Source organism: Embiotoca jacksoni, unplaced genomic scaffold (genome assembly GCF_022577435.1).
Source record: "Embiotoca jacksoni isolate LCO1_2020_lvr unplaced genomic scaffold, fEmbJac1.0.p SCAF_18, whole genome shotgun sequence".
Lineage (NCBI taxonomy): Eukaryota > Metazoa > Chordata > Actinopteri > Embiotocidae > Embiotoca > Embiotoca jacksoni.
Genome location: NW_027185318.1, coordinates 9,846,948 through 9,874,181, shown reverse-complemented (window position 1 = coordinate 9,874,181; position 27,234 = coordinate 9,846,948). Strand labels below are relative to the sequence as shown.

Genomic DNA, 27,234 nt, shown 5'->3' with positions numbered 1-27,234 from the left:
GCCAAACACCTCCCAGTTGGAGGGCACCACAAGGCACTCTTGGCTGTTGGCTGGCCTCATCTCTTTGTGCCACCCTCCCTGATAATCAGGATCTATCACTCCATCTATTCTACAGGAGGGTGAGTGTGACCTGTTGCGATGATGGACACTAACCAGTTTGACCACAGGGTTGGAAACATGCTTAGATCCAGACTGGGGTTTCTGGACCAGTCCTGGAGACTGAGGTTGGAGAGCCTTAAGGTGTGGGTCCAAAGACATTAGCTCCTGGATGGCTGCCTGACTGGGGGCAGAAAGAGGTCTGTCTCTTGGCCTCTCTTTAGGCCCAGGTGAGTAAGGGTTGGGTAATGGATTAGACTGGCTGACTAGCCCTTGACTAAAACCATCATTAATGCTCTTACTAGGTCCCTTAGTGGGCCCTTGGACAGCCCCCTCGTTGTGCCTCACTGCAGGCCCAGGACTACGGCCCCTCTGCTTGAGCTTTTGTGCCCTAAACTCTCTGACCTGTTGACTTATCTCCTTCTTCAACCCCGGATCGAGGGGTTCCCCATGTTCTAATGAGAGACATATATGTGGGAGGTGTGTGGAGAGGAGCTCGGCAGAGTGGGACGGGGTTCGCCTCGGGACCTGGGCTCTGGGTTGGGCATGAGAGCCAGAGGCTGAAGCTGGCTGGTTGAATGACTGATGATGACGAAGGTGGGGACGAGGCGGGTTACCGAGAGCATGCGGCTGCTTCAGGACCTAGAAGTCAGATTCAGAGGAAGGTGAGCGGTACAACACATAAATACACATACAAAGTAACATTAGTGGTTGTATACGTGTCTTCGGATGTCTCCGCAATACTTTCCTCACATGACCGCTGGTTCTAGTTACACCTGCTGAATGAGATTTTTTACCAACAAAGGAAGGCCACTGGTTGATTTACAAAACCAAACTGGGATTAACACCAAAACCCATACATTCAGTAAACACATTTCCTTAGGGCTGGTACTTTTTACCCATCCAAGAAAACTGATTTCACATACTGGAAAGTAACTCATCACAAATGTGCATGCATGTCTTTGTATGTCATGCATGTTGGGATTTACCTCTTTAGCCCAGGCAGGTTTGTCATTAGGATTAACGACATCCTTGTAGTGGTAAAGTGGTTTCTTCTCTGCTTGCCTTCCCTCCTGCTGCTGCTGCTGCTGCTGTTGTTGTAGAGACACCAGGTAGGCTCGCTCCTGCTGGAGCTGCCTCTGGAGCCGCTCTGCCTGCCGCTGCTCCTCAACCTGCTTGCGCTTGTACTCCTGGAGGGAGAAAGGTAGAGAGTGAATGGGAGGTGGGAGAGATATGAGACACAAGTGTGGAAAACGGACAGAGAGTGAGGGTTGGTATCAGAGGAAAGAACGGGAGGCAGATTAAGATGAGGAACAGCAGGTGGTGAAAGACACATAGGGAGACAAGAGATAACCAAAACAGGTCATTGGTTATGACAATGTTTTACCCATAGGGAAAAGAAAAATAGTAATTGCAAATCATAATAACCATTTATTATAACTTTCCAGATGTGTGGAAATTAATGTTTATGTATAACTTAAGCGGTTCCCAAAATCGGAAGCAATTCGGAAACTCAATTCTCACTTTTTCAGTTTTTTGTCTATTTGCAAATACTACTGTACGAGGTATAATCAAAAAGGCTCCAAGCCTGTTTCTATTTTGCACTAACAGAGAGCAGCAGAGTAACGTGCATGGAGCAGGTGGAAGCAATACATTTTGTTAGTATTCCAAGTTACGTCGCTTGATCTACATTAGCACATGTGTGTTCCATGGGTTTTTGTGACCCGTGTACGTTGCGATTTTACCATGGCCTTATGCAGAGAGCACACATCAAATTTGTGTCAAACTTGAGAAATCTACTCGCATACCAGTGGCTGCAAAAATGTATGTAACACAGGTGCTGACGTTGACCATGCCACGTAATCTACTTAAGGAAGTTATTGCTTCCTCCTGCTTCATGCGCATAACTGTGCTGCGCTCCGTTCGTATGCAACAGGAACAGTCTTGGAAATTGTAATTATGTATGTGCGACACAAGCCTGTTACCGGTGTCAGATTTTAGTAATACATTCACAAATCATGCATAACAGAACTACACCAATATTGACAAATGGAATTGCACATTCCTAACATGAACACATATTTTTCACAATCGTAGTCACAAATGATGATGTATAAAGGAGACCAGGAAGTCAGATGTAGGGCTTTGGCAAATAATATGAGACACAGGGAAAGCAGGAGGAATGACGGTATAACGTCAAGGGCAAGACACCACAATACAGCCCTGAGTTTAGGAGTTTGGGGTCACTGATTCTGGCCTGTAGAGTTTATGTTGGGTTGGATCTCAAAAAGTTTCCCTGCAGGCTCCACATTTCCTTCAACTTTCTAACTTTTAGCAGAATAAAAGGAGCAGCGAACAAATACTACATGGCATACTCTAGTGTTCTGAAGCACAACTGTTGCCCTAGACAAGACTGGGGCACTGAGAGAAACACTCTGCGGAAAACAACAATGTCCTATTTTCCTTTTGTATGAGCCAACATGACAGGGCTGCCAAAACAGCATCCTCACACCCTCTGGGGAATCCTTTGAGATCCAGCCAACGTAATGATACTGTACATGCAATCAGTGATCTGAATAATTTCAGCACAGGCATTAGAGATAAGCAATGCATTTTTTTTTTTTTTTTTTTTTCAGCTTCATGTTTTTCCTCAAAGCTGTTGCTCAAACTGTGGATTCCCCCTCACATTCATTTCCTCTGTACAGCTGGCCACTCGGGTGCATGCAGTGGGGATAGGGGACCACAGAGCACAGATGGGGAGCAGCGGTGGACTGTGGGAGGGCTGTGGTTACCAGCAATAGTGCCTGTTCCTGTAGTAGCTGCTGCTGGAGAATCTCTAACTGCCTCTGTTCCTCTTCCAGCTGTCTACGGATATACTCCTGAGCAGCATGTCGGCACAAGGAGATAGAAATAGATTGAGAGAAAAATCGGGAAATCTAAACATCCACGCACAGCAAGACAGAGACAGAGAGGAAGAAATAGAGAAGATAATCTCCTGAGGTGGCTGTGAATGAGGAGAGAAGATGATAGTAAGAAGCCAGATGAAGTGAAGAGGACCGTATCCTCAAACAACTGTAATACCTTACAAAGGAAAAAGGACAAAAAGACAAGACAAAAAAAGAAAGAGTGTTTGAGGATATCTTTCCAAAACACTTGAAAAGCGTGGGAGGAGAGCAGCAGAGTGATAAAGAGGGATTAGGACAGACAGAAAATACACACCAGAACAACAGTTCAAGTTCACTGAGAGGACAAGAGGAAGAACTGTTAAAAGGAAGAAGGCGAAATATACGGGGAAAGATACAGAGCAGACAAAATAGATGCATCAGTGGGACTTAAATTAGAAAATGTCACTTCCCTTACTTTCTTAAATGAAAATGTAATGGGAGGAGTTTTACAATTTCTATAAAGATATTTTGGGGACCTTTCACCACACAGTACATAATGATAACAACAAGAATAGGAACTAATATCATGAAAAAGTAATAGAAAGAGGGGGACGGTGGTGGGGGGGTTCACCAAGGTTTATGCTACTTCTATGTAATATAACAACAAGTTTCAATGCTCTTTGTTCAATACTTCAACCAGATTTTTTTCCATGCTTGAAAATATTCAGCTTTTATCTATATCATGGCAAGCGACTAATAAAGTTAAAAAGGCAACTTCAATTTAGATATATTGCAGTATATTTCAAAAACTCCAAAAGTGTCCTTGAATCTCAACCGGACCATTAAATATCATCAGTAGTGTAATGCCTTGGCACTGCTATACTATGGCAGTCTTGCCATTAATCATCACCCCATCATTTTGCGATGTAATAAAATCACGTTTCTTGATTTGAAATATGATGAATATTATCTGACTCGAAAGAACAATAACTTTTCCACAACTAATTAGCTCTTACAATACACTTCTGTTTTTGTTTTTTTTCAACGTTGTGGTGTCACCCTAAAAAATAATTATCTGGTAAAATAAAAAAAGACTCTAAAGAAATGAATATGATTGGAGAGAAAGACGAGAGAGGCGTACATCTTTTCAATCATAAATGCGAAAGCTGAAAATAAGGAAGATTCCTGACAATAAAGAGGAATGGGACCATTAACAGGAAAACAAAGAACAAAATACATCTGTGTTTAACACTGTAGGCCTAAAAACACTGAGTGAAATACATGCTTTAGGTAATTCAAGCCGACAGTGTCTCAGGAGGACAGACCGAAAAAGAAAAACTAAGTTTAAAGGCAAATTAGGGAATTTGGACTTGAGTCATGATGATGCTACACATTTCCATGGTACTATTCTGCCTGTCTACACATTGTATACGAGTTTGAATATATTAAATTAGCGAGTGTATGAACCTGTTCTCTCTCCGCATGCCTCCTCTCCTCCTCTCTGCGGAGCTGCTCCATTTCCTCGTAGCGTCTCCTCTGTTCCCTCTCATGCTGTTTCCTCACCTCACGTTCTCGTTGTTGCTGCTGTTGTCGGGAGAACGGAAGCACATGAAGATTCAGGATCAACACACGATGAACGTTCTGCTTCTACACCTTTATATTAAAAAAAAGAAATGCCCCGACAAAGATACTGACGAAAATCCTACAGTAAAAGTTGGACAAGTTAGCTCATTCAATTCAATACTTCTTGGTACAATTCACACAAATACTGTATGCAAACATAGATAGATTCATATTCTAACTAACATGCATGCATTTGCTCACACACACACTGAGTCACAGACAAACACTTGGCCCAGAGTGGCAGGGTCATGTTAGTTGAGTCGAGTCATGGTGCTTAGCCGTGTGTTGGGAGGCAAACCCTGGTGGGAACCCACAGAGAGTGCACAGATTATGGGCTGAGGATTTCCTTCTGTAAGCCTGCTCTCTGGAACTAAGAGAGGGACACCGGGGAAAAAAGGCTGTGCACGTGTGTGTGTGTGTGTGTGTGTGTGTGTGTGTGTGTGTGTGTGTGTGTGTGTGTGTGACTTTGTACCGCTTGCTCTCTCTCTCTGTCTCTCTGTCTTTCTGTCTCTCGTTCCTCTTCCAAAATGGGGAATGTACAAGTTTAAACATCAAAAACTGGGACCGATTAATGCGTTTCAGAGGAGAGCATGGAGAGCCAAATGGATGCTTTTTACATGTGCTGGTGATGAGTGAATTTACTGTAAGCAGTTCAATTGGAAAAGTAGTTATTTACATAAAAATGTCCATTTACACAGCGGTTGATAATTTAGCTAAAAATTTGAGCCTGACTGATACAATTTCCACATTATCGTAAGCATCTTTTTTCTGTTTTTTGACCCGTTAAATAAAAAGACATCATACACGCCATACCAATATACTGTATCTGTGATCGGCCAATATCGGCTGATCAGTCGCACTCTCCAAAAAATATTTGGATTAATCTGGTGTCAATAAGTAATTTCGGGCAAAATGCTGCTCCAAATTGTCAAAACTTGCTGTAATAAAGCCCTCAAGTTGCACGGACATCCTTCCTCTTTGACCCATTGCCTCTCACCTCTTCCAGCCGCCTCCTCTGCTCCTTCTGTTCCTCGATGCGTTTCTGTCTCTCAGCCAACAGCAAGCGCTTGTGCTCCTCATTCTGCTGTTGCTCCAGCTGTTGCCGCCGTTGCGCCTCCGAACGCTCCTTATTGGCCAGCTGCAGGCGCAGGAAATCTCGCCTCAGGGTCGACTCCCCGGGGATGTTGATGATGGAGCTGGACAGTAGCACAAATAGAAAAGCAGTATTATTTTAAGCAAGTAAAGAGATGTCAAAAGTATGTAGCTTAAAAAAGTTGTACCGAGTGTGTTTGTGTTTATATTTGTACACTTGTGAAGACACTGACCTCGGTTCACCCATATCTCTTTCTTCATCCTCCTCCTCGCTGCCACTGTACTCATACTCTGTCTCATCTGATAGGGAGAGAGAGAAAGGAGAAGGAAACAATAATAAAAAAAAAAAAGAAGGACAAAGAGATAAAAACACGAGTGAGGAAGGTAATAACCAGCAGAAAGAAAAGCCATTTCCTTTCTCATTCTAATATTTTTCACTTGAACTGGCTTTGTTCATTACCAAACTGCTCACGATTTCGGCATTCCCAGATCCTCATTCCTTTAAGGCACTTTCTTTTAGCCGCTTTGAATAAGAGTATAAATTGTAATTTTACTGTGTGTAGTGAGGTGGAGAACATTAGCGCTGAGCTCTTTCATTCAAACGGGGCTTAAAGCAAAACGGCTGTAGGAGTGTCTTCCACAGACACATCCACACGGACCTGTCCTCCGAATGTGACAAAGTGACAGCTGGAGAAAGTCACAGTCTCCACAATGACAAGACATTTCTATACATCATCAGGACATCCGCCCCGCAGTATGTTGTTTCTTGAAGCGGTTAATGTGGTTCTTACTGCTGCTGTTCTGTACGCGAGTGTCAGTCCATCACTCAGACACTCGGGAGTGTGCGTTTGTGTTGTGGCGGAGTTTAATGGAAGTCTGTCGCATTTATTTCCCGCCTCGCTGCAAACCATGAATGTGATGGCATGTGTGGGAGAATTTGCGTCCATGTATGTCTCTCTGAAAGTGGATTGCATCTCATCCTACCAGTGGTCCCTTTGTCATGCAGTGAATGTGTGTTTGTGTGCGTGAGAAATCCCTTCAGTCATACACTTGAATACCTGCTGAACTTTAAATATGAATCCAAACCAAACATTACATATTGCTGCTTCACGTTAAAAACACAGCAAGATGAAGCTACCAACTCCTCACTGTGAAATATACGAGCCACAAACTGCACTTGCTTTCAAACAGTAACCGGCGGTGTCCCCAAATAAAACAGCTGAAAACTAAAACATTAAGCATTATACCATAAACTGAAAATAATTTTGGTCCTATTGGTTTTAGACTGGAGTTTTAATGTGAAAAAAAATCCTAAGAAACAATTCAAATAAGAAGCAGTACATCACTACAAATACTGTAAACATGACTTTCTTCCTAATTTCTGCCTGGTGACATATAGTTTGACTGACTAGAAAAGAAAAAAAAAAGGCAAAAAAAGGCAAAAAAATGGCAAGAAAAATCTGCCATGGGTCAACTATTTCAGATTGCATTCTCCTCTTCTGCTATCTATGTGGTACTGTTGCAAAAATTTCCATTGAAAAGGGAAACAGCAACAATAACCTCCAGGTTATCTTACACGCTGAAACGCACAAAATTACAAGTTTTGATATAGATTTGGATCATGCAATAAGACAGGCCTGCCGACTTCTTTTTAGTCATTTGTGGAGACATTTTAATGCCGTGGCTCGGCTCCCTACATGCAAAAGTTCCACCAAAACAAGTTATTCATGACACTATTTGACCACCAATTAAAGAAATCCGAACGAGGCCTCTATTGCAGAATGCTATATGGATGCAGCCAGATCATTCTCCAGGGCAGTGGTGATAGTTTTGGCTATGCGAGACTAGTCGCCATACATCAAGCATAACTACTTACTGAAACGGTCCACCTGTCAGCTGTGTAAAACTATGTGTGCATCTGTATTTAGATCCTACAACACAGGTTCTCCCTCACCCCTCTCTCCTCTCTTCTTCTTGGTGCGGTCGATGTGGTCCTTCAGCTGGATGCGGATTTGCCTCTCGTTGGGCAGGTCTCTGATGAACGGGTGTTTGAGGAGCTGCTCGGTGCTGGGTCTCTGGCCGTGGCTCTTCACCAGACAGCTCTCTATGAACGACTGGAACTTCTTTGACCTGAAAACAAAAGACAAATACAACAGAAAGGCAATTAAAAAACTTGCTGTAGTGTATTTCTTCAGGACTCATTTCCCTGCTTTTGATAGTCATGTTCTGAAGTATCTGCATATATGGAATGTAATTACTAGGATACACACTCACCACTTCTTAGACTTGAGTCTGGGGGCGGGGTTGCGTGGAATGAGGAAGAGAGCTCTCATTGGGTGCATGTCGCAAAGCGCTAAAGAGTCAAACAAGGGAGAGTTAGAGTGAAGTTAGCCCTCATCTGAACTGGTTGGAGACCCCTGACATTAACACACAAACACTCAAGTGCCCCCCTTTCAAAAGAATGTGTTTATCCAACTGCAAGTGGGCAATTTTTTATCTATCGTTATATCATTTGATTATTTCGGTAATTCATCTTTAAAAGATGATTTCCTGACTCAGTTTGGTCAGCATATGCTAAGTGACTGGCACACTAATTAATGTAATCAAGGTTTACCGAGTCCACATTCATTTGTTCAACTTTGACAAACAAAATGGATGTCCTTTCTGATTACTGTGATCATTTATTGACTGGAGCTTGCGCAGACTCTCAGCACAAGTTTTTTTTTTGTCAGAACTAAAATTAATTGGTGGGCGGAAACAAACTCTGTCACCCATAATGATAACAACTGTGTGCAAGCACCTCTAGGAATAAGATCATGAATAAAAGACCAAACAGCGGGCGGCAGCCCAGCAAACTGACAACCAATTTTATATCCTCTCCTTTGCATTCATTAAAATTATAGCTTAAGATGAGTTGTAGCAGCCTGAAGTGAAAAATGATCTGCCTCCTGATAAGTGATCTACTGTGGTAGCTCTAAGACATGATGTGCAACAGAGGCGCAGGTTATTGACTCGGTACGTACGTGGCGCTCCTTCAGCCATCTCTATTGCTGTGATTCCAAGTGACCATAAATCACTCTGCAATGAAAGAAACATAAATAATCAGGGTGAGTGAAAAAAGTGTGAGGGGTGTATATCTACAGAGTGAAAGAAGGAGGCTGTGAAATTACCTTGAAATCATACGTGGCTTCAGGGTTCTCGTCACAGGCAATAACCTCTGGTGCCATCCAATATGGAGTCCCAATAAATGTGTTCCTCCTTCCTACTGTTCTGTCCAACTGGGCCGAAACACCGAAGTCCACTGCACAGCAAATACACAAACACGCACGCACAAAACCGGTGGGCTTTAATTAATTCTGTAAGGGAGTCGTTAAACAGAAAGGAATTACCTAACCTGCAATAGCTCGGCCAATTTATAAATACACACAAACACACTTTATAATCCCCTCTTCACTGGGCTTAGGGGAAGAGGGGGAGAGAGAGAGTCCCTCCTTCAGCACTCTGCACCATGACCAGTGGCAGAGCTACAAAGAGATGAGTAGGCTGGTATTCAGCATAAAAGAAGAAGGAAAAGCCAAACACACACACACACAAACACACACCTCTGAGCCATCTGAAACTTTATACCTCCTACTGTCCTCCCAATCCTAAAGCCAGTTTGTCAAGTGGGGTTATATGACAGACTGACCTAGTTTGACCTCTGCGTTCTCTGTCAGCAGGACGTTCTGTCCCTTGATGTCTCTGTGGATGACCTTGTGCTGATGGAGATGAGTCAGACCCTGCAGGCAATGACAGAGACATGCCGTGAAGGAAAGTCACCGCAGCAAAGAACCAAAATAGTGATTATTATAATAACATAAGGAGCTCATTTGCAAAGGGAAGTCTCCTTGAGCTGGAGTTGCTGCTGAAGGGTTGCTGACCTTGACCTCTGACCTCTTTGTGCATTGGTGACAAGCAAAAAGACTCCTGACAGGTACAAATGTTTCCTGTAACTGCAGCTGCAGAGGTAGTTGTTGCAGAAGATCTTACTTCCTATTAAAGCCTGACTATAACTGTGTTATTGGTTTGCCAGGAAATTTAACGAGCCAACTATTATATATACACATAAAAAATAAATATTTAAAATTGTGATATTAGGCATGTTCTCTGTCATTCAAATACAATTTGGAAATTAAATACATGAGATGTTTCTTAATGCTTGTGTAATTAAATGCACACGTACTGTTTGGTTCATTAAATCCAGCGAAATGCAGTAATGCATACAGTTCCATAATTATTTAAATTTCTTATTGACAGAAAAGCAACTTCATTAACGAGTAGAACACGAAGAAATGTAAAGCAGCCGGGAGACACAGAGACACATTTTTTTTTTTTTTTAAGAAGAGAAAGAGGGAATAAGGAAGGAGAAACTGGAGAAAATGACAGAAATATAGAATAAAGATGTGAAGGGATGGAGGCAGAGGCAGCAGAGAGAGACGAAACAGTAGGCACAGAATGATGCGAGAAATAAAATGTGGATGAAAAGAAATTGTTGTTGCCAAAGTTCAGAGCAACACAGTGTGTAGCTGACAAGAAGCAGTGATATTGCTGCCCTATGTTTGAGGCCGTAGCCCTCAGCACCCAAAACGCACCACAACAGATAGCAGAGTTAAGACGTGGGAGGATGTGTACAATTTCCCAGGAAGATTCAAAGCACGGCTTTACATCAGTCCATAACAGGGACATAATGGACCTCGTGCAACTTGTGATTGCTATCAGGTCTGTGCCAATAACATGACACACATTTATTTTGAAGAAGTGGAAACGCTTGACATCAAGGAAGCAAGTGTATTGTTGTCCTTTAGAAAGTGCTCATGATTGTTGTGGTATCAATAGTTTTAATTGAATGATCTTTTTCCTTGTTAAAATATTAAGAATATATCTTACATACAATGAGTACTATCCTATTTTCTACCGACGTAACAGCTGAATGAAACTTTCTTTGACCTGTCTTCAGGTTTACTCTGCTGCTGTGTCAGTCTTTAATGAATACTCTACAGGGGGTTTCTTGAACACCAAAAAAAGTAAATAAAAAAGGTTTAGTAATTAGCAGTAGATCCAGAAATTCAAAATAAAAGTTATTCATGTGCTGAAACTGAAGCTTCGCCGCGACTTCTGGTTTACCAGCAGCCACTGACAACAATAATTGGGTTTTGTTAACACTGGGGATTGAATCATTGTTATATTTTCCTGTTAGGGGTGGGAGGAATATAAATGCATAAATTTTTCAGGTGCCTGCAACATTTATGACATTTATGAGCTTTTATGATAGTGTTGGTCAGGATTTCTTATTGCTGCAATAAAAAAAAAAGGACTAAAATAAGATGAACAGACAAAAACGTTTTACTTTACTTTTTTTATTTCATCAGATAAAACATAGTTTACTTTCGGAGACATAATTTTCAGCTGAAAGAATCGCTTTCGCTAAAGATTTGACAAGTATTATGATAATATCGTATGATGGGGACCCGATTTATCTTTATCTGATTCTTGTTCATTGCTGATGCTGTATCTATGGACATTTTGTTTAATCATAAATCAATTGTAGATGATTTCCCCCCCCCCTTTTGTTTGGGTTTAATTGAAGTTTAAGGTCTGACTTGTTGCTAGAAGACTACTCACCCTGAGAATCTCTCTGCAGATGTAAGCGGTCCACTCCTCTTTCAGAGAGTTGCCCTTGGTGTTCTTGATCAAGTCGGTCACTGAGCCAGCTCCACAGAACTCCATGACCAGCTACAAACACACACACACACACACACACACACACACACACACACACACACACACACACACACACACACACACACACACACACACACACACACACACACACACAAAGTGGATTATCAAATGCTCTGTTGAAGGGAGAGACCTGGTCTACAACAGAAAGTCTTGTAAAGCAACCTCCTGTGATAACAAAATGAACAAACAGTACTACTTGTTAATTTATGTACGCAGTAATCCTTCCAGGTTGTACTACAGGATGTGCCAAGATTAAGTTAATAAAGATGCATCGGTAGGGGCATATACCGTAGTAAAAATGTTTTATTGGCTACATTTCATGTATGTTTGGCTGATGCTGCAACTGTCAAATGTTTGGCTTGAAAAGTGACAAGTTTACAAAGTTATCGAAATCAATAGCTGCGGGATAATTTTGGATTGATTGACAAACTGATGAATGGACTGATCGTTGGAGTTCTATCTGAAAATAGTAACAACATTATCAGCCTCAAAAATCCACTAACAGTCTCTACAACGCAATATATCCTGGAGTCTCTTCGACACATTAATTTTTATGGACCTGCACTGATGCATGTGCACAGAATAGAAAGTGACTCATCCTTCAGCATGATTATATGCATTACAAACACGCAGACCACACAGATTACTTAAACTACAAGCACAAAGGGACTCAAGAGGGTCATGAGATCACATGAATGAATCAAGTCCGTCTCTCTTGACCCAAACACTCCGCGGCCATCCCTTTCCCTCTCAGCATTACACCCGTGGAGATTGGTGGGCAAAAGTTCAGCTGGTCAGTTCTGGCTCTGCTTCAAGCTCCCACCCCCCATCACTCTGGATTTAAGGGGAATGAGGAAGTTGGCAAGTAAAAGCCAAACTGCTCTCATCCAGGCTGTGCACGTGTCCTCAGACACACAAAGACAAACGAAAAACACACTCATACGTATAAATGTAAAAGCCCACTAACATACAGTTACGCTCACTAACACACTCGGGGAAAACCGGCCGCTGTTGAGTCAGGGAGAATTATGCAGGCAGTAGATTTGGCTGCTGTGTGTGTGTGTGTGTGTGTGTGTGTGTGTGTGTGTGTGTGTGTGTGTGTGTGTGTGTGTGTGTGTGTGTGTGTGTGCATATGTTTGTGTGTGTGTCCTCCCATTGTTGTGTGATGAATGCTGCAGGATCAGTGAAGAGAGAGCTCCCTTAGATCGCGTTAACACATGATTTATTGCAGCGCCAGCCAGCCACACACCGAATCAGATCCTCTATATCTTTCACACACTCACATTAAGTACATATACATATTCCAGTGCACATAGAGCCATAGCCACTGCATGTATGCATGCATGCACGCACTCCATACTCTGCAATGTAAAGGTGAAAAATGGTAAATCACTTCTTTTTTTTGTTTTGTTCTGCTGTTTTCCTCTAAAAGACTAAAGGCTTCTTGTCTCTCTGTGACAACACACACAAATATAAAAATACAGAAGAAAAAAAACATGCACAAACACACAAATAATGCCTTACCCAAAGCTGATCATCTATGCCAGGAGGGTTTTTCTTGACGAAAGCTCCATAGTAGGTGGCGATGTTCCGGTGGTGGCTGTACTTCTTCAGCATGTTAATTTCTGCTTTAATCTCCTCTTCCTCATCCTGGCGCGCACACACACACACACACACACACACACACACACACACACACACACACACACACACACACACACACACACACACACGAGAACAGACGAATCAACAGGCATCAGATCAGACCGCGACCTCTATTTGCGACCCCTCAAAGATCTTAATGGGATGTTGACAGAGCAAAAGGAACTTAGTTGTTCTGGTGTTGAGGGATTTGTATTATGAATCCATTTAAATTCTGAAAAGTGTTGTTGCAGAGCACACAGCTGGACCCCAAATTATCCACAATAACAGCATTACTTTTTAATTACTTTACGGGGTTATTCCCACAAAGGCAAAAGCAGTTGTTTTAAAGAAGTTGTTGTGGTGGCAGCTGATTACTTCCAAATGTTAAATTCCTTATTTAAATGTCAGAAAATTGTGCCATGATTAATTCAATTTAGTGTTCAGTGGTGAAGAAAACAAAGACATTTGTTTTAGTCAGCTGATGTTTTTTTACAGTAGCGGCTCATTAAATTAGCAACATTGTGTTTGCCCTTCATTTAATTTTCATCAGTAATTAATGCAGTTGATACTTTTTATTGTATTTATGTAGACTTATTCACATACTGCCTTCATATGGTTTAATTTATGTGTTCAAGCTTTGTTCATTACATCCGCTCGTTTACTTATTCGCTCATTCATTCATCTTCGTGCATCTTGCCCCCATGTTCATTTCCTTATTTATCGACTCATTCATTCATGCTCCTATTGGTTCATTCATTTATAGTTCCTTGGCTGCTTAATTCCTGCAGTCCTTCATTGTTTTGCTGGCAGCTGAGTGCTGACAGCGAGGCGTAGGGTGAGAGGATCGCTAAATATAGCTGAGATTCCCTCCTGCTATACAGACACGCCAGAGACTACACTGCTGTCCTAATACCTCCAGCTAATATTACCATGGCAATAGGCCTGTCCTCATTTCCTCTCTGCAACATCACACACACACACACACACATACATACACACACACACCAGCACTGACTCATCGCTCATAATTAGATGACACGGTCGACGGTGGTATAATCACTTGAGATGATTTTCTGTGCATGGCTTCGTGGGTGTGAGTGTGAGCGCATGCCAGAGTGCGCGTATATGCGTGCGCCTTACCCCGGTGACATCCATGACCTTGATGGCTGCCAGCTGCCCGGTCTTAACATGGCGACCCTGGTGAAAGGAAGGAAGGAGAGGCACGGACGGAGAGACGAGGGGACAAAATGAGAGAGCGAGGAGGAAGGTAAGAAAGAAGAAAGAGGAGAGGAGAAATGTCAATGTCCATTTAACAGTTTATAGTTTTAAGAAAATACAACATATTTACATGATTGTCAGTCATCACAGTGCATTTGAAAATTTGGATCAAAAAGCAAATATAATACATTCTCATGACGGATTGCTTTTACATAGTTTATAAGTAACTGAGCAGTAATCTGTCGAAATGTAAACATAAGGCAATCCCATCACCAAAACTCATAACATGAAGAAATCTGCTTTATCTCTCCTTTAGTATTTTGGGGTGTTTAATGCCTTTATTATTGATTGATAGTGAAGCGATCGGGGGGAAATGTAAGAGGAAAGGTGGGAAAACGATACGCCACAATCATCCCTGCTTCAAGTCCAGTCAGGGATGCTGCACTTCATGATCAGCATCTTCAGCCAGCGGCCCCCCAGTTGACAGCTCTGTTTTAATGACTCGCAACAGACAACTGTTTTCTGATCATGTTTGAGATTTATTTACATCAGTGAAAGCCCATTTGAGTGCGCCTGAGGAATCGCATAAGCGCTGGAAGAGAAACAAAGACAGATAGCAATCCGTCGACCAGACTGTTGTGTAATATCAAGGCTAGGCAGGTGCATGGGGGAGCGATAGGAGGTGAGGAAGCAGGATATTGGAAGCTCAGGGGCAAATGGAAGGCCCAAATGGTTCGTTTGCAATGGAGCATCTGTGGCTGTGATTAACTAATGAAGCTAACAGGGCTGGAGATGCTAAAACCACTGACGGCTATTACTTCCACCTGTCTGGACTCAACTGATTAGCATGTTACAGTCTGAGCAGAACAGCTTAGCAGCAGCAGCACAAACATGCAAATGCACACACACCAAAACAGGGAGAGGACTGTTTTCTTGGTGGAATTGTTATAAACCAGATGGCATTAAGGGCCTGGCACTGAAGCATCTCCTGAGGGCTTTCATTGAAAGGCTGCTCTGATAACCGAGTGCCAGAGCCAAAAGTTGGCTAAAAGTTGGTGGTTTCATTGCTTTGCAGTTCATTCACAGGAGTGATTTTACACTAACAGAACAGTCTGTGCACCATTACTCATCCTCATCGCTTTACATTGCGTTTTTATGTTGTTTTAAGGGATCTGTTGCACCCAAGGGCTCGCCAAAGCCCAGCTTCCCTGATGAATGGCGTGCGAGTCCATGGATGTTATTCAATATATACACTTATTACATTTGAAATAATGTGGCCAGTGAAGCTCTGCCTTGTTCCTTTACAGCCATGTTTTACAAGGTAGTTACAAGTGGTTGGTGGTCATTAAAATGATTTAGTTAAATTTGTATAACTCATTCATGTTTAAGGCTTGAGTTTGAATTCCAATCATTCAATCTTATATTTGAAGATTATTCCCTTATCCTTTGGTTACTGCTTCAAAAGGCAGTTGTTTTAGTTTCAGGAAGAAATCCTTTTCTTGGAGCTAAAAATAGGAACAAATGTATCCTAGTAAATTTGTTTGGTTCCCACAAGATCACCGGCAATATGTTAACATCAGCTGAGGTCCCTGAATGAGGGGATTTTAATGGCACGATTTAAATTTCTCATTAAACAGCTCCCGTGGCACTAAAAAAAAAGCACTTTCAAACTTGCTGATTTATTGCTAAAAGAAAGTCAGTGCTTTAATATGATAATTCATTGTGTCAATCCTGCACCGCACAATACCGACTAAGCACTGCTGGATGGTTGAACACTGTGATCTCTTTCCTCTTTCTCTCTGCTCACACACACTCTCATAAGGAAAAAAAAAAAACAGTCCAGATACTGTGAAAGTAAAAGAGCTGGAAAGATTGACCAGGGATTTCTCATTAGGATCAGACTGCCCCAATTCCACAGGCACAAGGACTGGCTTTGTTGAAGACTAACAAAGGAATTACAGCCACTTACAAACCACAGACTTACACACACACTTACAGACAGACACACACAGAAAATACAAAAAGAGCTCCCTTTTTTTTTTTTTTCTTCTTCTTTTTTTTTTTACTACTCAGACAGAAGAACTCTTGCAAACACCCACACATGTGCACACAAAGACGTGGAGAGAGAATGATTGAGGGAGTTAAAGAGTGACTGAGAGAGCGAACGTGTCAAAGAGATATTGGACACGGATATCATCAGAGCTGGATAAAGATTCATTACTCCGAGCCACCTGACAACCTCCCTCTCTCCATCTCTCCGTCCCTTCTGGAGCAGTAATGTCATCCAGCCATATTAAATGACCAAGTGAAAGGAATTACCACAGTCTGTTCATCTTCATCTCTTGCTCCGTCCTTGTTCATTTGTTTGCAAATTCAAAAATGGAATGGGGCTGGCTGGACTAAAATATGACTTCCAAAGCAGTTAAGAGGATAATGTGTGGAACAATAACAGCTAAACAATTCAGAAAATGATAAGTGCTCAAACCGTCTGTCAATTCAGCGTTCATCACCAACATGTCATCAAGCAAAATGTAAAATATTTGCTGATTCCAGCCACACAAATGCAGATTTCTCTGTTTCTTGTCATTGCATATCAATTTGATTTTTGGACTGTTGCACAAGCAGTTTGATGTCAGTGAGATCTATCTTACACCTGCTGTCAAGCGGTGCCAAGCCCAACATATTTCTCTTTGCTAGTTTCAGACAGGCGCAGCACCCACATCCATGTGAGCATCCATATGTGTTTTGGTCTTAAAAATGAGGTGTGGTCAGGCGCATTAATGTTATCTTGCGGCAGCAGAAAGCGACTGAATGATTGACCAACCAAAACTCATTGGAGCAGTATTTTACTCTTATAGGCGTATTTTAAGGGTGCATTTAGATAGTAAGTTAGTATTACACCTAAATATACACACAACTGATTAAAAATAAAAAGATTTCATTGTGAAAGATTATTTTTGTGTACATCAACCTGCTCAACCTGAGCAGATGTGTTTCCTCTGTAGAGACGTTTTCTTTCCTATCACTTGGCAACAACACAATTAAAATCTGCAAAGGTGCAAATATGCCTGGCACACCTGGCGATTCCAGGGTGATGGATTTATTTCATGTTGCATGCAAAAACACACCCATGACTAATTCACAGACTCGTTGAACCATTGGCCTTACTTCATGCTAAAATTAACTAAGGTCTAAAAAGAATGTGGACACACCTATGCACTTGCACAATGAGACCGAGAGCGTGTGCTTAGTCCAATATCCTATCTCTGGGAACTTCATGGCGGCAAATTCAAGTAATATCACAATATTATTATAGACAAAAATAAATGCTATCTTGCCAAGAATTTGATGAGAAGATTAATAACACTGTTATACCTGTGCAGCAAAGTCAGCCTAGTGTAGCGTAACAACTTGAAGGGTGGGAACCAGTTAGCTTAACTTTCGGCATTAAAAAAATATGCCGATAGTAGCACTTGTAAAGATCAATAAGCAACACAATTTATCCATCAACCAAGCAAGTCTGCTCTGGTTGCTTAAGAACCTCATTGGCAGGAATTGCTGTCAGCTGTTGTTTACCAAAAGTAGCATGTAGCCCCATGTAAAACTGTATTGTTTTCAATTTCGGTTTGTGTACAGATTAAACAAACTTTTTAATTAATGAGCATTAGATGTGTTATAGACAGATCCAGCTGTTTCTCCCTGCTTGCAGTTTTTACACTGAGCTAAGAAAATCACCTCTTGGTTCTGGCTGGCCCACGATTAATGCACAGACACGAGCGTGGTATCGATCTTCTCATCAAACTCTCAGCTCGAAAGCAAATTTCCCAAAATGTTAAACTATTCCCTTAATCAAAAATGAAAATAATTGGTAGCTAAAGCCTGGATGATCATAAATCATGGAAAAAAAGGATTTCACACAGTATTACAATGATGCCGTCAGCCTTCCTTCTCTCTCTCTCTCTCTCTCTCTCTCACAGGGATGGCCCACTCTCGCTCTGATCCGTCCCATTCAGAACGAGGAGCATTGAGCCTCACAGGCTTGTTCATCCCTTCCTCCACTCATTTGTTGACTGCTTTGCCTCTCTGACCTAGATCTGCAGTTTCTCCCTCTCTCTCTCTCCCTCCCTCCGTTATCCCTCGGATTCTCTCTCTCATTATCTAACCCTCTTAACTTCTCACAATCTCCTCTTTATGCCTTTCATTATTTCTCCCTTCCTCCCTCTAAATGTATCACTTACTTTTCCCTCTCCCCGTCCCTCGTATTTTTCTGTTCCCGTCTCTCATGCCTCGCAGCTCAGCCCAGTGGCCTGTGAAAAGCAGGTCCTACATGAACATGACTGAGCTGAACGCTAATACCAACAAAACAGCATTCAGCTTTGAGCTCGACAAGCAAATATGACACGAACAGAGGACTCCATGCAACCCTTTCACTTTGGCTCTGCTAATGCATGTACAGCCTTCTGCAAACCACAATGCACTGACGTGGGCCTGAGTGTCTGCGCGAAGCAAAACAAACTCGCATACTGTATGCCTCTGCACATAAATACTCTTATCCAATATGCTGAAACAGTCACTATCCTGAGAATCTTGGGCATTAACTTTTATTTAAAATTGGATAGTAGCATATCTTCATGTGTCCAAACCAGCATTTTTTTTCCCCTTCTTTAATCCTGTGGAGGTATTGTGACCATATGATAGCAAAACATCTGTCACACACACACACACACACACACACACACACACACACACACGAAGAGGTGTGATGCCGGCCAGGTGTGTTTGAGCGATAACAGGCCGAATTGACTATGTTTGTTGCGCTTGGATGGCCATGCTGTGATGGAGACGGAAAACTGATCTCCAATCAGCCTTCAGGCGGCCACATCATGAAGAAGTTATTACTCGGCGTCATCCCCGCAGGTCAGTGTTTGTTAAACAAAAAAAAAATACTGTATAAAAAAAATACTGTATAAGCAGGAAATTCTAAATGTAGAAGGCTTTTTTTATGATGGATCCCCAACACAGAATACGAGTATGCTTTTGTGCTCATTTGGTATCAATGTTTAAGAAAATCTGGGGTACGTTTGTCATTTTAGAGGACAGTGAGATGTGTACTGGTTGTTTATTTCTTTAACACATTAAACTACACTTGTCTTCCGTCATTTGCTGAGCTGTTCATTTGTCAATTTTTTTTGTGTGTGATGTTTCGAAGATCACCGATTAGATTTTACATAAATTAGAGGCAATGAGGTTCTGTTTACTCCTACATTTTGTGATGACTGGTCCAATCATGCTGTGATTTCTTGCCAAAACACAGAAAGTGGAAAATATCAACACCTTGAAATAGAGGATTTTGCAAGGTCACAACTACCAGCTGTTATTCATTGAGTATGGCTGCAAACAAGGAGGATTTTTCGATTGATCAATTTTGCCCTTAACTGAGTAATCATTTGGTTTATAAGATGTTATAAAATATTTAAAAAATGTCAAACGGAACAAGCAGCAGCCCAAGATTGCATCATCAAATTGTTTGTTTTGTCAGAATCCTGAACCAAAGATATTCAATGTGCTATCACATTACACAAATACAAGCTGGACTACCTTTCTGTTAACTGGTTAATCATTTACCCAGTAAATGTCATAAAAATAATATAAAATGCAAAGATCAAACAAGTTTCCACTGACCAAAGTGACATCTAACAGTTGCTTGTTTTGTCAGAAACCCCAAATTTTATATTATTTGGGATTTTATGTCAGTCATTTCAGGACAAGTAAAAAGACTCATGTGTTCTCCAAACATAAAATCTGATTATTCTTATGTATTTCAACTTCTTTACTTTACAAAACTAACAAGTCTGGAACAAATACGATGTTCAGTCAGGACCTTTTTCAGCTTGTCCATTAATTTTGCATCTATTGTGTGTTGTTGAGTATGATCCTTTTTTGATTCTGATAACCACTCATTATGTTGTCTATATAGTGTAGATGTAGAGATACAAGACTGATTTTAGGTCATCTCATCTGGTGCCATCTCATCTCTCAACCTTCTCTTTCCAATTGCAGCAGGAGGGAGGCACCAGACTGACAAACGTATTCCAGTAATTATCATGGACACATAATTATGATTAATTGCACCTGCCAAGTGAAGTTAAAACGTAAAGCGCTTACAGCCTATGGAGAAAGAAAAAAAAAAACCTGGTATGATGTGCATGTGTGTGTCTTGGGATGAAGAAAAGGAGGTCGTTTGTGATGATTCCTTTCACCGTTTTTTTTTTTTTGCCGCTATATGGAGCTGAATGTTGAGGGAAGCAAACATTCAGGAACACCGCAGGCTACAGAGGGAAACGTTCCTTCATCATTCTCAGCTTGCAGCTTCAGTCAGGAGAGACAGACCTGCTAACCACTGCCTTAATACAACCTGCTGGTGAATATCATGATACCCAAGGTATGTGCGTGTGCGTGTGTGTGTGTGTGTGAAAAAGAAATGCTTCTACAGCGTGTGTGTATTTTGTTTGTTTGTGTGCGCGTCCATGCCCTTGCCAAGTCAATTACACAGTCACCCCCCCCCCCCCCACCCCCATCCAGACACATTTACTATGCAGGACACTTCCTGTTGTAGCCTAGCAACAGTCTTGGCTGGCCAGAGTACAGTGGGCACGATACTTAAATTTACACACACACACACACACACACACACACACACACACACACACACACACACACACACACACACACACAGTGTAAGAGGAGGAAGAGGACAGGGAGTAAGTAACTATTGTCCTTATACGTGAGTGTTATTAAGAAGAAAAGGTGGGATGAGGAATGGGGGGAGGGAGAGAGACGAGGAAGAATTGATTGAGAAATGAGAGTGGACGAGCAGAGTGGTTCAGTGAGAGTGCTGACTTTCTGTCGATATGTGGCCAAGCTGCAAGGTCACAGACAGCCATCCAAATTTTTACTTTGAAATGACTTTGAGAGTGAGCTTTGTAAAAGAAAAACTGATCCTTAATTGATTTTAAGCCTATCCTTTATGTGAACCAAAATTCAAACACTTGTTGGGTGGTTCTGCAGGTTTTAGCCCATTAACTACAAAACCTCATTACTTCAGAGTATTGTTAAAAGTCGACCATAAGTAAGATTGATTTCCCACTTTCCAGAAAGCCATTGAATTTCATTCATTTCAGAAAGATTAAACTCCAACTTGGAGAATTGACAAGAAACATTAATCTCAAGGAGAAACAAAGACTTGATTTTACACAGGAAAAGACATATTATTGAGTTTAGCTATTGTTTAGATCACCATCTTGTGACTGAATTGATTGTGAGACCACCTGTGCTGAACAGTTTCCTGAGGGCAAACCCTGCCAGGCCTGTTGATGTTGGATTCTGTGACATCTGACATTTCAGACATGGCTGCCAAAATAGGAATCTTTTAATCAAAGCAACAACCAAACTCAGATAATTGTTTCCACAGTGCCGTGTTTGTTTTTCATTTATTTTATGTATAATTTTGGGGTTATTTATTTTGACTTTGCCTATTTATTGCAATGCTTTTCATCAGCCACTAAAATAATGCAAATGAACACATATTATTTGTAGTTAATGCACTACAACAAGACATTAAACTTTACGTCAGACATTTTGCCAGTAAAAAAGAGAAAAGTCAAATTATTCTGCAACTCGAAAAAAAAAAGTCTATTTTCAAAGGCACGATAATGGTTCTACATCCTGCATCTGTCTTCATGTCCTTGCATGCGAAACATACAGGAAGACAAAAGCAGACATATATGCTACAGCATATAAATGGAAGCTAAAGTAGGAACAGATTGCCAGACTGTGTTGCCAACTCTTTGTAAAAAGGAAATGGGTCACACCATAATCCTAATCTGTGCCTTCATGGTAATCCACACAAACATACACAGACATCAGGAACTAAGTGAATGTAGTCTAAGCATTGTGTCCCGGCATAGGACCTGTCGGCATGGTAACAGCATCACGGGGGGGAAAAGTGGGTTATGAGATGGGCCTCTGGGCTTTCACCCTACACATTTTTCTTTCTGTCAGTTCTGTCTCTGACAGACAGGTCCTGGAGGGAGACCGCCGTCAGTCACACACACACACACACACACACACACACACACACACACACACACACACACACACACACACACGCTCCACACTGAAGTTGGACTGTGTCAGGGTTGAAGGATTTTAGACAAGCAAGTGTTTCACTGTGTGCCTTCATATCAACACCCACTGGTTCTCGTCTGAAGGCTTACAATCCCGGTCCGATCGGCAGAAGGTGCCGGAGCTGTGATGCAGAATAAAAGCTACTTTTGGCTAACAAACATTACAAACACCGTTCTGCTGGAAAGAGCCCAAAGAAATACAGAGGGCAATACTCCTAAACACACCTCATTGCAGTTCAAACACCTGCAATCAATCCGCATTCACACGTGCTCACACACACACACACACACACACACACACACACACACACACACACACACACACACACACACACACACACACACTGTTGTGCAATCAGTGAGGCAGTAAATAAAAGTGACAAAGGCCTCCATTCCAATCTACTACTGCACGACCGAGAAAATATAGAAGCACCCCGAGGCTGCTCTTACACTCACGCATGAGAAAGGAAGAGAGGAGAGAGACGGATTGAGACAGGAAGAGATTTAAAAAGAGAGAGGATGTAACAAGAGCCAGTGAGGATGAGGGAAACGTATACAAGCAGATCATTTGTGGAAGAAGGTAGTAAAGAAAAAGAGAGGCGGAGGTTGGTGAAAGAAAGAAAGAAGAACGATGAGCAGATGAAAGATGAGCACAATGATCTGTAGAATAGTCTAGAGGGCATTAATTGATGGGTGGGGTGGTGGGGTGGTGGGCTGCCGGGAGGAGAGGCTGAGTTTTGCATCAGAGTGTTGATTCCACTCTGAATGAACCGGTATTATCAGCTAAATCCTATTGAAACAATAATCTATCAGCAGTCTGAAATATAGCCACTCATTAACCTGTCGGCTCGCTGTACAAGCAGCTAATTAACAAGCCAGGGTAAACACAAATGTGAAAGGAGCAGACTAATACGGGTTCAGGGAAAGGATTTGGAGTGCTAAATAGTCGCACTAAATGCAGTTTAAATTGTGAAAAACACAAACAAATACACCCAAATGTAATCATAAGCAAATTTGATCAGTGATACTACCCATGCTGGTTTTATCATCACATCAAGAGAAATACAATTTTGTTTAACGTATGCAAAGAGGATCTTTGAGTGTGTGAGTGTGTGTAAGGTCAGAAAATAGTAAAAAGTCTGTCCTCATCGTAATACATCCGTTAACGTGATGGAGCAATATCGACACTAACAGGATAACCTACCGCCGAATGACTGTGTGCGTAAAGCTTGTTTATGTTTATTTGAAACTGACCCAGATTAACTGAAACACAAACTCACATAAACAGATGTATTGCACTAAATTATTATTATTTTTTATTTTTTTTTGTAGTTTGATGTCAGAATCCAAACAGCTGCATGACCCTGTCTGTAAAATGGCAGCTCTGTCCCATCATGACATTTGTCCACAAACTAAAATGAGTCACTAACTTATTTACACAGGTTAATTCATTCATGCACTGGCTGACTAATTCACTCAGTTAGCCGTCGACCTGCCCGCTCCCCCACTTATCTCTAATTTAAACTGAAACAGCCTAAATGCCCTTAATGCAACAACTTCGTAGAACAAGAACATACAAATGGAGGAAGACAGAGTGAGAGTGCGCCCATGTGAGGGACCAGTACAGAGGAGGAGGAAGAGGAGGAGGAGGGTTAAGGCGAGGAGGCAAAGCGGCAGGTTCAGCACATCGGCATTACGCTCCAGCAGCTCTGGAGGTCAAACGAACAGCCGAGCTGATTTACTGTACAGACTGAAGGTGAAAGAGAGCTAGGAAGAAACAAGTGAGCGAGGGCGTGTAGGAGGAAGATGGAAAACATGAATTGAAGATGCATTTTAGATGGACAGCAGGAATAGATAACAAAAACAAGGAGTTAAAGGCTGTGAAAAAAAGGAGATGATAGAGGGAGTAAAGAATAATAGAGAGAGGCAGTGCTGGTATAGCTTATTGATTTAAATATTGATGAGCAGTAGTTCACACAGGGGGGAAAAGCCTCATGTAAATAGTTCTTTACACTGCGCACTATCAATTAAAGAGTGGTGGATCTCACTGGGAAACATACAGTAGAAAGAGACAGAGTGAAAAAGGAAAACCAAAGAAAGAATGAGAGATTGTTATTGACATGAGGCATGGCTAATTGACTCTGGTTTGGGTGGCGGGAGTGCATTGTGGGTAAGTGGGGCATGTGGCCTTGGGGAAGACAAAGAGAGGATGTAGGCTAATGAACACACTGCCAGGTGTGAATGTGTGTGCGCGCGTGAGTGTTTCTATCTGCATGTGGGCAGAATGAGCACATCTGCTGTTCCCACAGTAACAGGCAACAGCCACAGTTCACAGTTCATTCATAAGGACTCCAGAGATTGAAGTGTGTATGGTTGTGTGTAGATACTCTTAACAACTGCAACATTCGCCCTATACACACACACCAGAGACATGAGGTAACAGGAAAACTCGCATGTACACTTATTATGGTGTGCACACAGAGAAACACATATCACCATTTTATTTTTATTTTTTTCGAGACCTGTAGGACTATTAGCTATTCCTTTAGGTTTCGGGACTTTTTTCTTAGCTCATGAATATTTGATATTTTGAAGAAACAGACTTTTCATCAGACAGCAACGAGGCTGCTTCCAGCTTCTCAAAGAGGATGTGTGCTTCTCTTTGTTTTAGTGATTGTAAATCTAATATTTTTGAGATTTGCACTGTTGATTGGGCAAAACAAATTTTAACTTCTGGATTTGTATGAAATAAAACAATAAACATGGTGACATTACCATACTATTTTATGGAAAACTAGTCTCAGTGGACTGGTGATTGATTAAATAGCTTAGCCAGTTCAGGTGTCTGCTGACTGGACGACAAAACACACCGTAGGCACCGTCCCCACTCCATTCTTCACCAGACACGGACGTGACGGCCTTGAATTTGTTTCCATTTATTTTTGCTAGTTTCAATATTGAATTTTATCAGCTATTCTGACAAGCATATTTTTCACTGCGCAGCAGCATGACACATGGCAGTTAAAGGCAAGTATATCTTAACCTTAACCCTAACACAACATAACAACCAATCTCACAAAGGTTTGCAGGCCCAGCAAGGGCATTTAGTTGCTCACTGGTCAGTATTCACTACTTTCTGGCACTTTATTGACTTAATTAATTCAATAAATTGATACTAAAAGTAATTATTAGTTGCAGAAATATGGTAAATACGAGGGTGGATCAAAAGGTTCAGAGACTGTTCCTGTCACGCGTGAACAGTGCGCCTGCAACAGAATGTGCACGGGGCAGGACGAAGCTATAACTACAATGAGTAAGTATGCCAAGTTTTGTTAATTTACCAACATCTGTAACCGAGCTTCACACATTGTTGTGACCACTCGTAATTTGTCCAGGAACATAAACAGACGGCGCACATCAAATTTGAGTTAATTAAGATAAATTAAATGGAATGCAATGCATACAGAGGAAGAAGGACTGTAGTATATTCAGTGCGAAATGCGATGCCAACCACTGATCTGTCAAGTTGCTGTTGAAGTATAATTTATCAATGTCTCTTTTCAAAGATATACAAAGTTTATATGCTTGCTTGATCTTCTTTCCTGCTGAGAAACACTAGCTGGAGGAGTTTAGAACATCAAACAAGAGGAATAAATGAAGTCACTCTATCTTCCATCCTTTTTTATATCAGGCTTTCTCACCTCATGCTGCTTCTCTGAGGTGTGTATGTGTACGGTTGTGTGTGTGTGTGTGTGTGTGTGTGTGTGTGTGTGTGTGTGTGTGTGTGTGTGTGTGTGTGTGTGTGAGAGTGTGCACATGTCCTATGTGTTGTAAAGGGGGATGGCTGTGGCGGGCATGCAGAGAGAAAAAAAAAAATCTCCCATGGTCCTTTGCAGCTTGACTTCCAGCAGATAAAGAAGATACAAAACAAATAAAAGAAACGACTGTGAAGTTTTATTCAGTTCTTAAGAGGGCAGATGAGGGAGGAGAGATGGATAGGGGTGCTAAACAGGCAAGGTACTGCAGTTAGAAATGATAACGAGACACAGGCATAGAGAGGGAAGGAGAGCGAGAGAGAGATACAGATGTCATTGGTTAACGAGATGAAGTGTTTCTTCAAGGCTTAATCCTAATCTGCATCCCGTCTGTTTGTTTGCATTCCGAGACACCGGATTGTGTGGGCAACAAGATTATCCTGTCATCAGTGGACATGTAAGGTCGTAACTGCACACGCCTCCGTTTCGTGTTAATGGTGTCATCCGCTCATCAGTTAACCGAATTCCCATGATACGAAGACGCCATGCTCAGAAGACTACACATCACCTTCAATCCTGACTACATGAAACAAACATACACAGCGACATGAGGGCATGGCGTCCGCCGCGTGTTCCTTCAAACCCGCATTGATTTGTATACACATACACCAGTGCAATAAAAGGAAACCATTCAGCTGCTCTTTATACAGAGTCACAGTCGGTGAGCATACAGTATAAGAGCCCATACGGCCCTGGTCCCCAACCGCCACTGCTGCTACAGTGCGTGTGTCTTTCTGAGAGACTAGTGAATATTTAAAGAGTGTGTGGAGCACTTTGCCTGAGGAGGAGCAGAGTGGATGTGTTCTGTTCTGTCATCAGAGAGAAAAAGATTGGTCGCCTCCTTCCCACCTATTTGTACTGCCTCTCCGCTGCATAGAGACAGCAAAGTCACGG

At 41.8% G+C, this 27,234-nt stretch overlaps 1 protein-coding gene across 16 annotated transcripts in view; it reads right to left on the bottom strand.

The window, feature by feature from the left end:
• tnika (TRAF2 and NCK interacting kinase a) overlaps nt 1-27,234 on the bottom strand; it is a 62,184-nt gene that overhangs the window by 18,176 nt on the left and 16,774 nt on the right. For 6 of the 16 annotated variants that reach the window (XM_069152671.1, XM_069152672.1, XM_069152678.1 and 3 more), the window contains exons 3-15: nt 14,262-14,318; nt 13,002-13,127; nt 11,358-11,468; nt 9,385-9,475; nt 8,867-8,997; nt 8,720-8,774; nt 7,971-8,049; nt 7,651-7,826; nt 5,930-5,996; nt 5,602-5,800; nt 4,449-4,565; nt 2,889-2,975; nt 1,086-1,286 (exon numbers count right to left, since the gene is read on the bottom strand). In XM_069152671.1, coding sequence (XP_069008772.1) covers nt 1,086-1,286; nt 2,889-2,975; nt 4,449-4,565; nt 5,602-5,800; nt 5,930-5,996; nt 7,651-7,826; nt 7,971-8,049; nt 8,720-8,774; nt 8,867-8,997; nt 9,385-9,475; nt 11,358-11,468; nt 13,002-13,127; nt 14,262-14,318 — 1,497 coding nt within the window. Of the gene's footprint in view, nt 1-153; nt 739-1,085; nt 1,287-2,888; nt 2,976-4,448; nt 4,566-5,601; nt 5,801-5,929; nt 5,997-7,650; nt 7,827-7,970; nt 8,050-8,719; nt 8,775-8,866; nt 8,998-9,384; nt 9,476-11,357; nt 11,469-13,001; nt 13,128-14,261; nt 14,319-27,234 lie in introns of all 16 variants that reach the window. The other 10 variants (XM_069152673.1, XM_069152679.1, XM_069152674.1 and 7 more) reach the window with 3 other exon arrangements.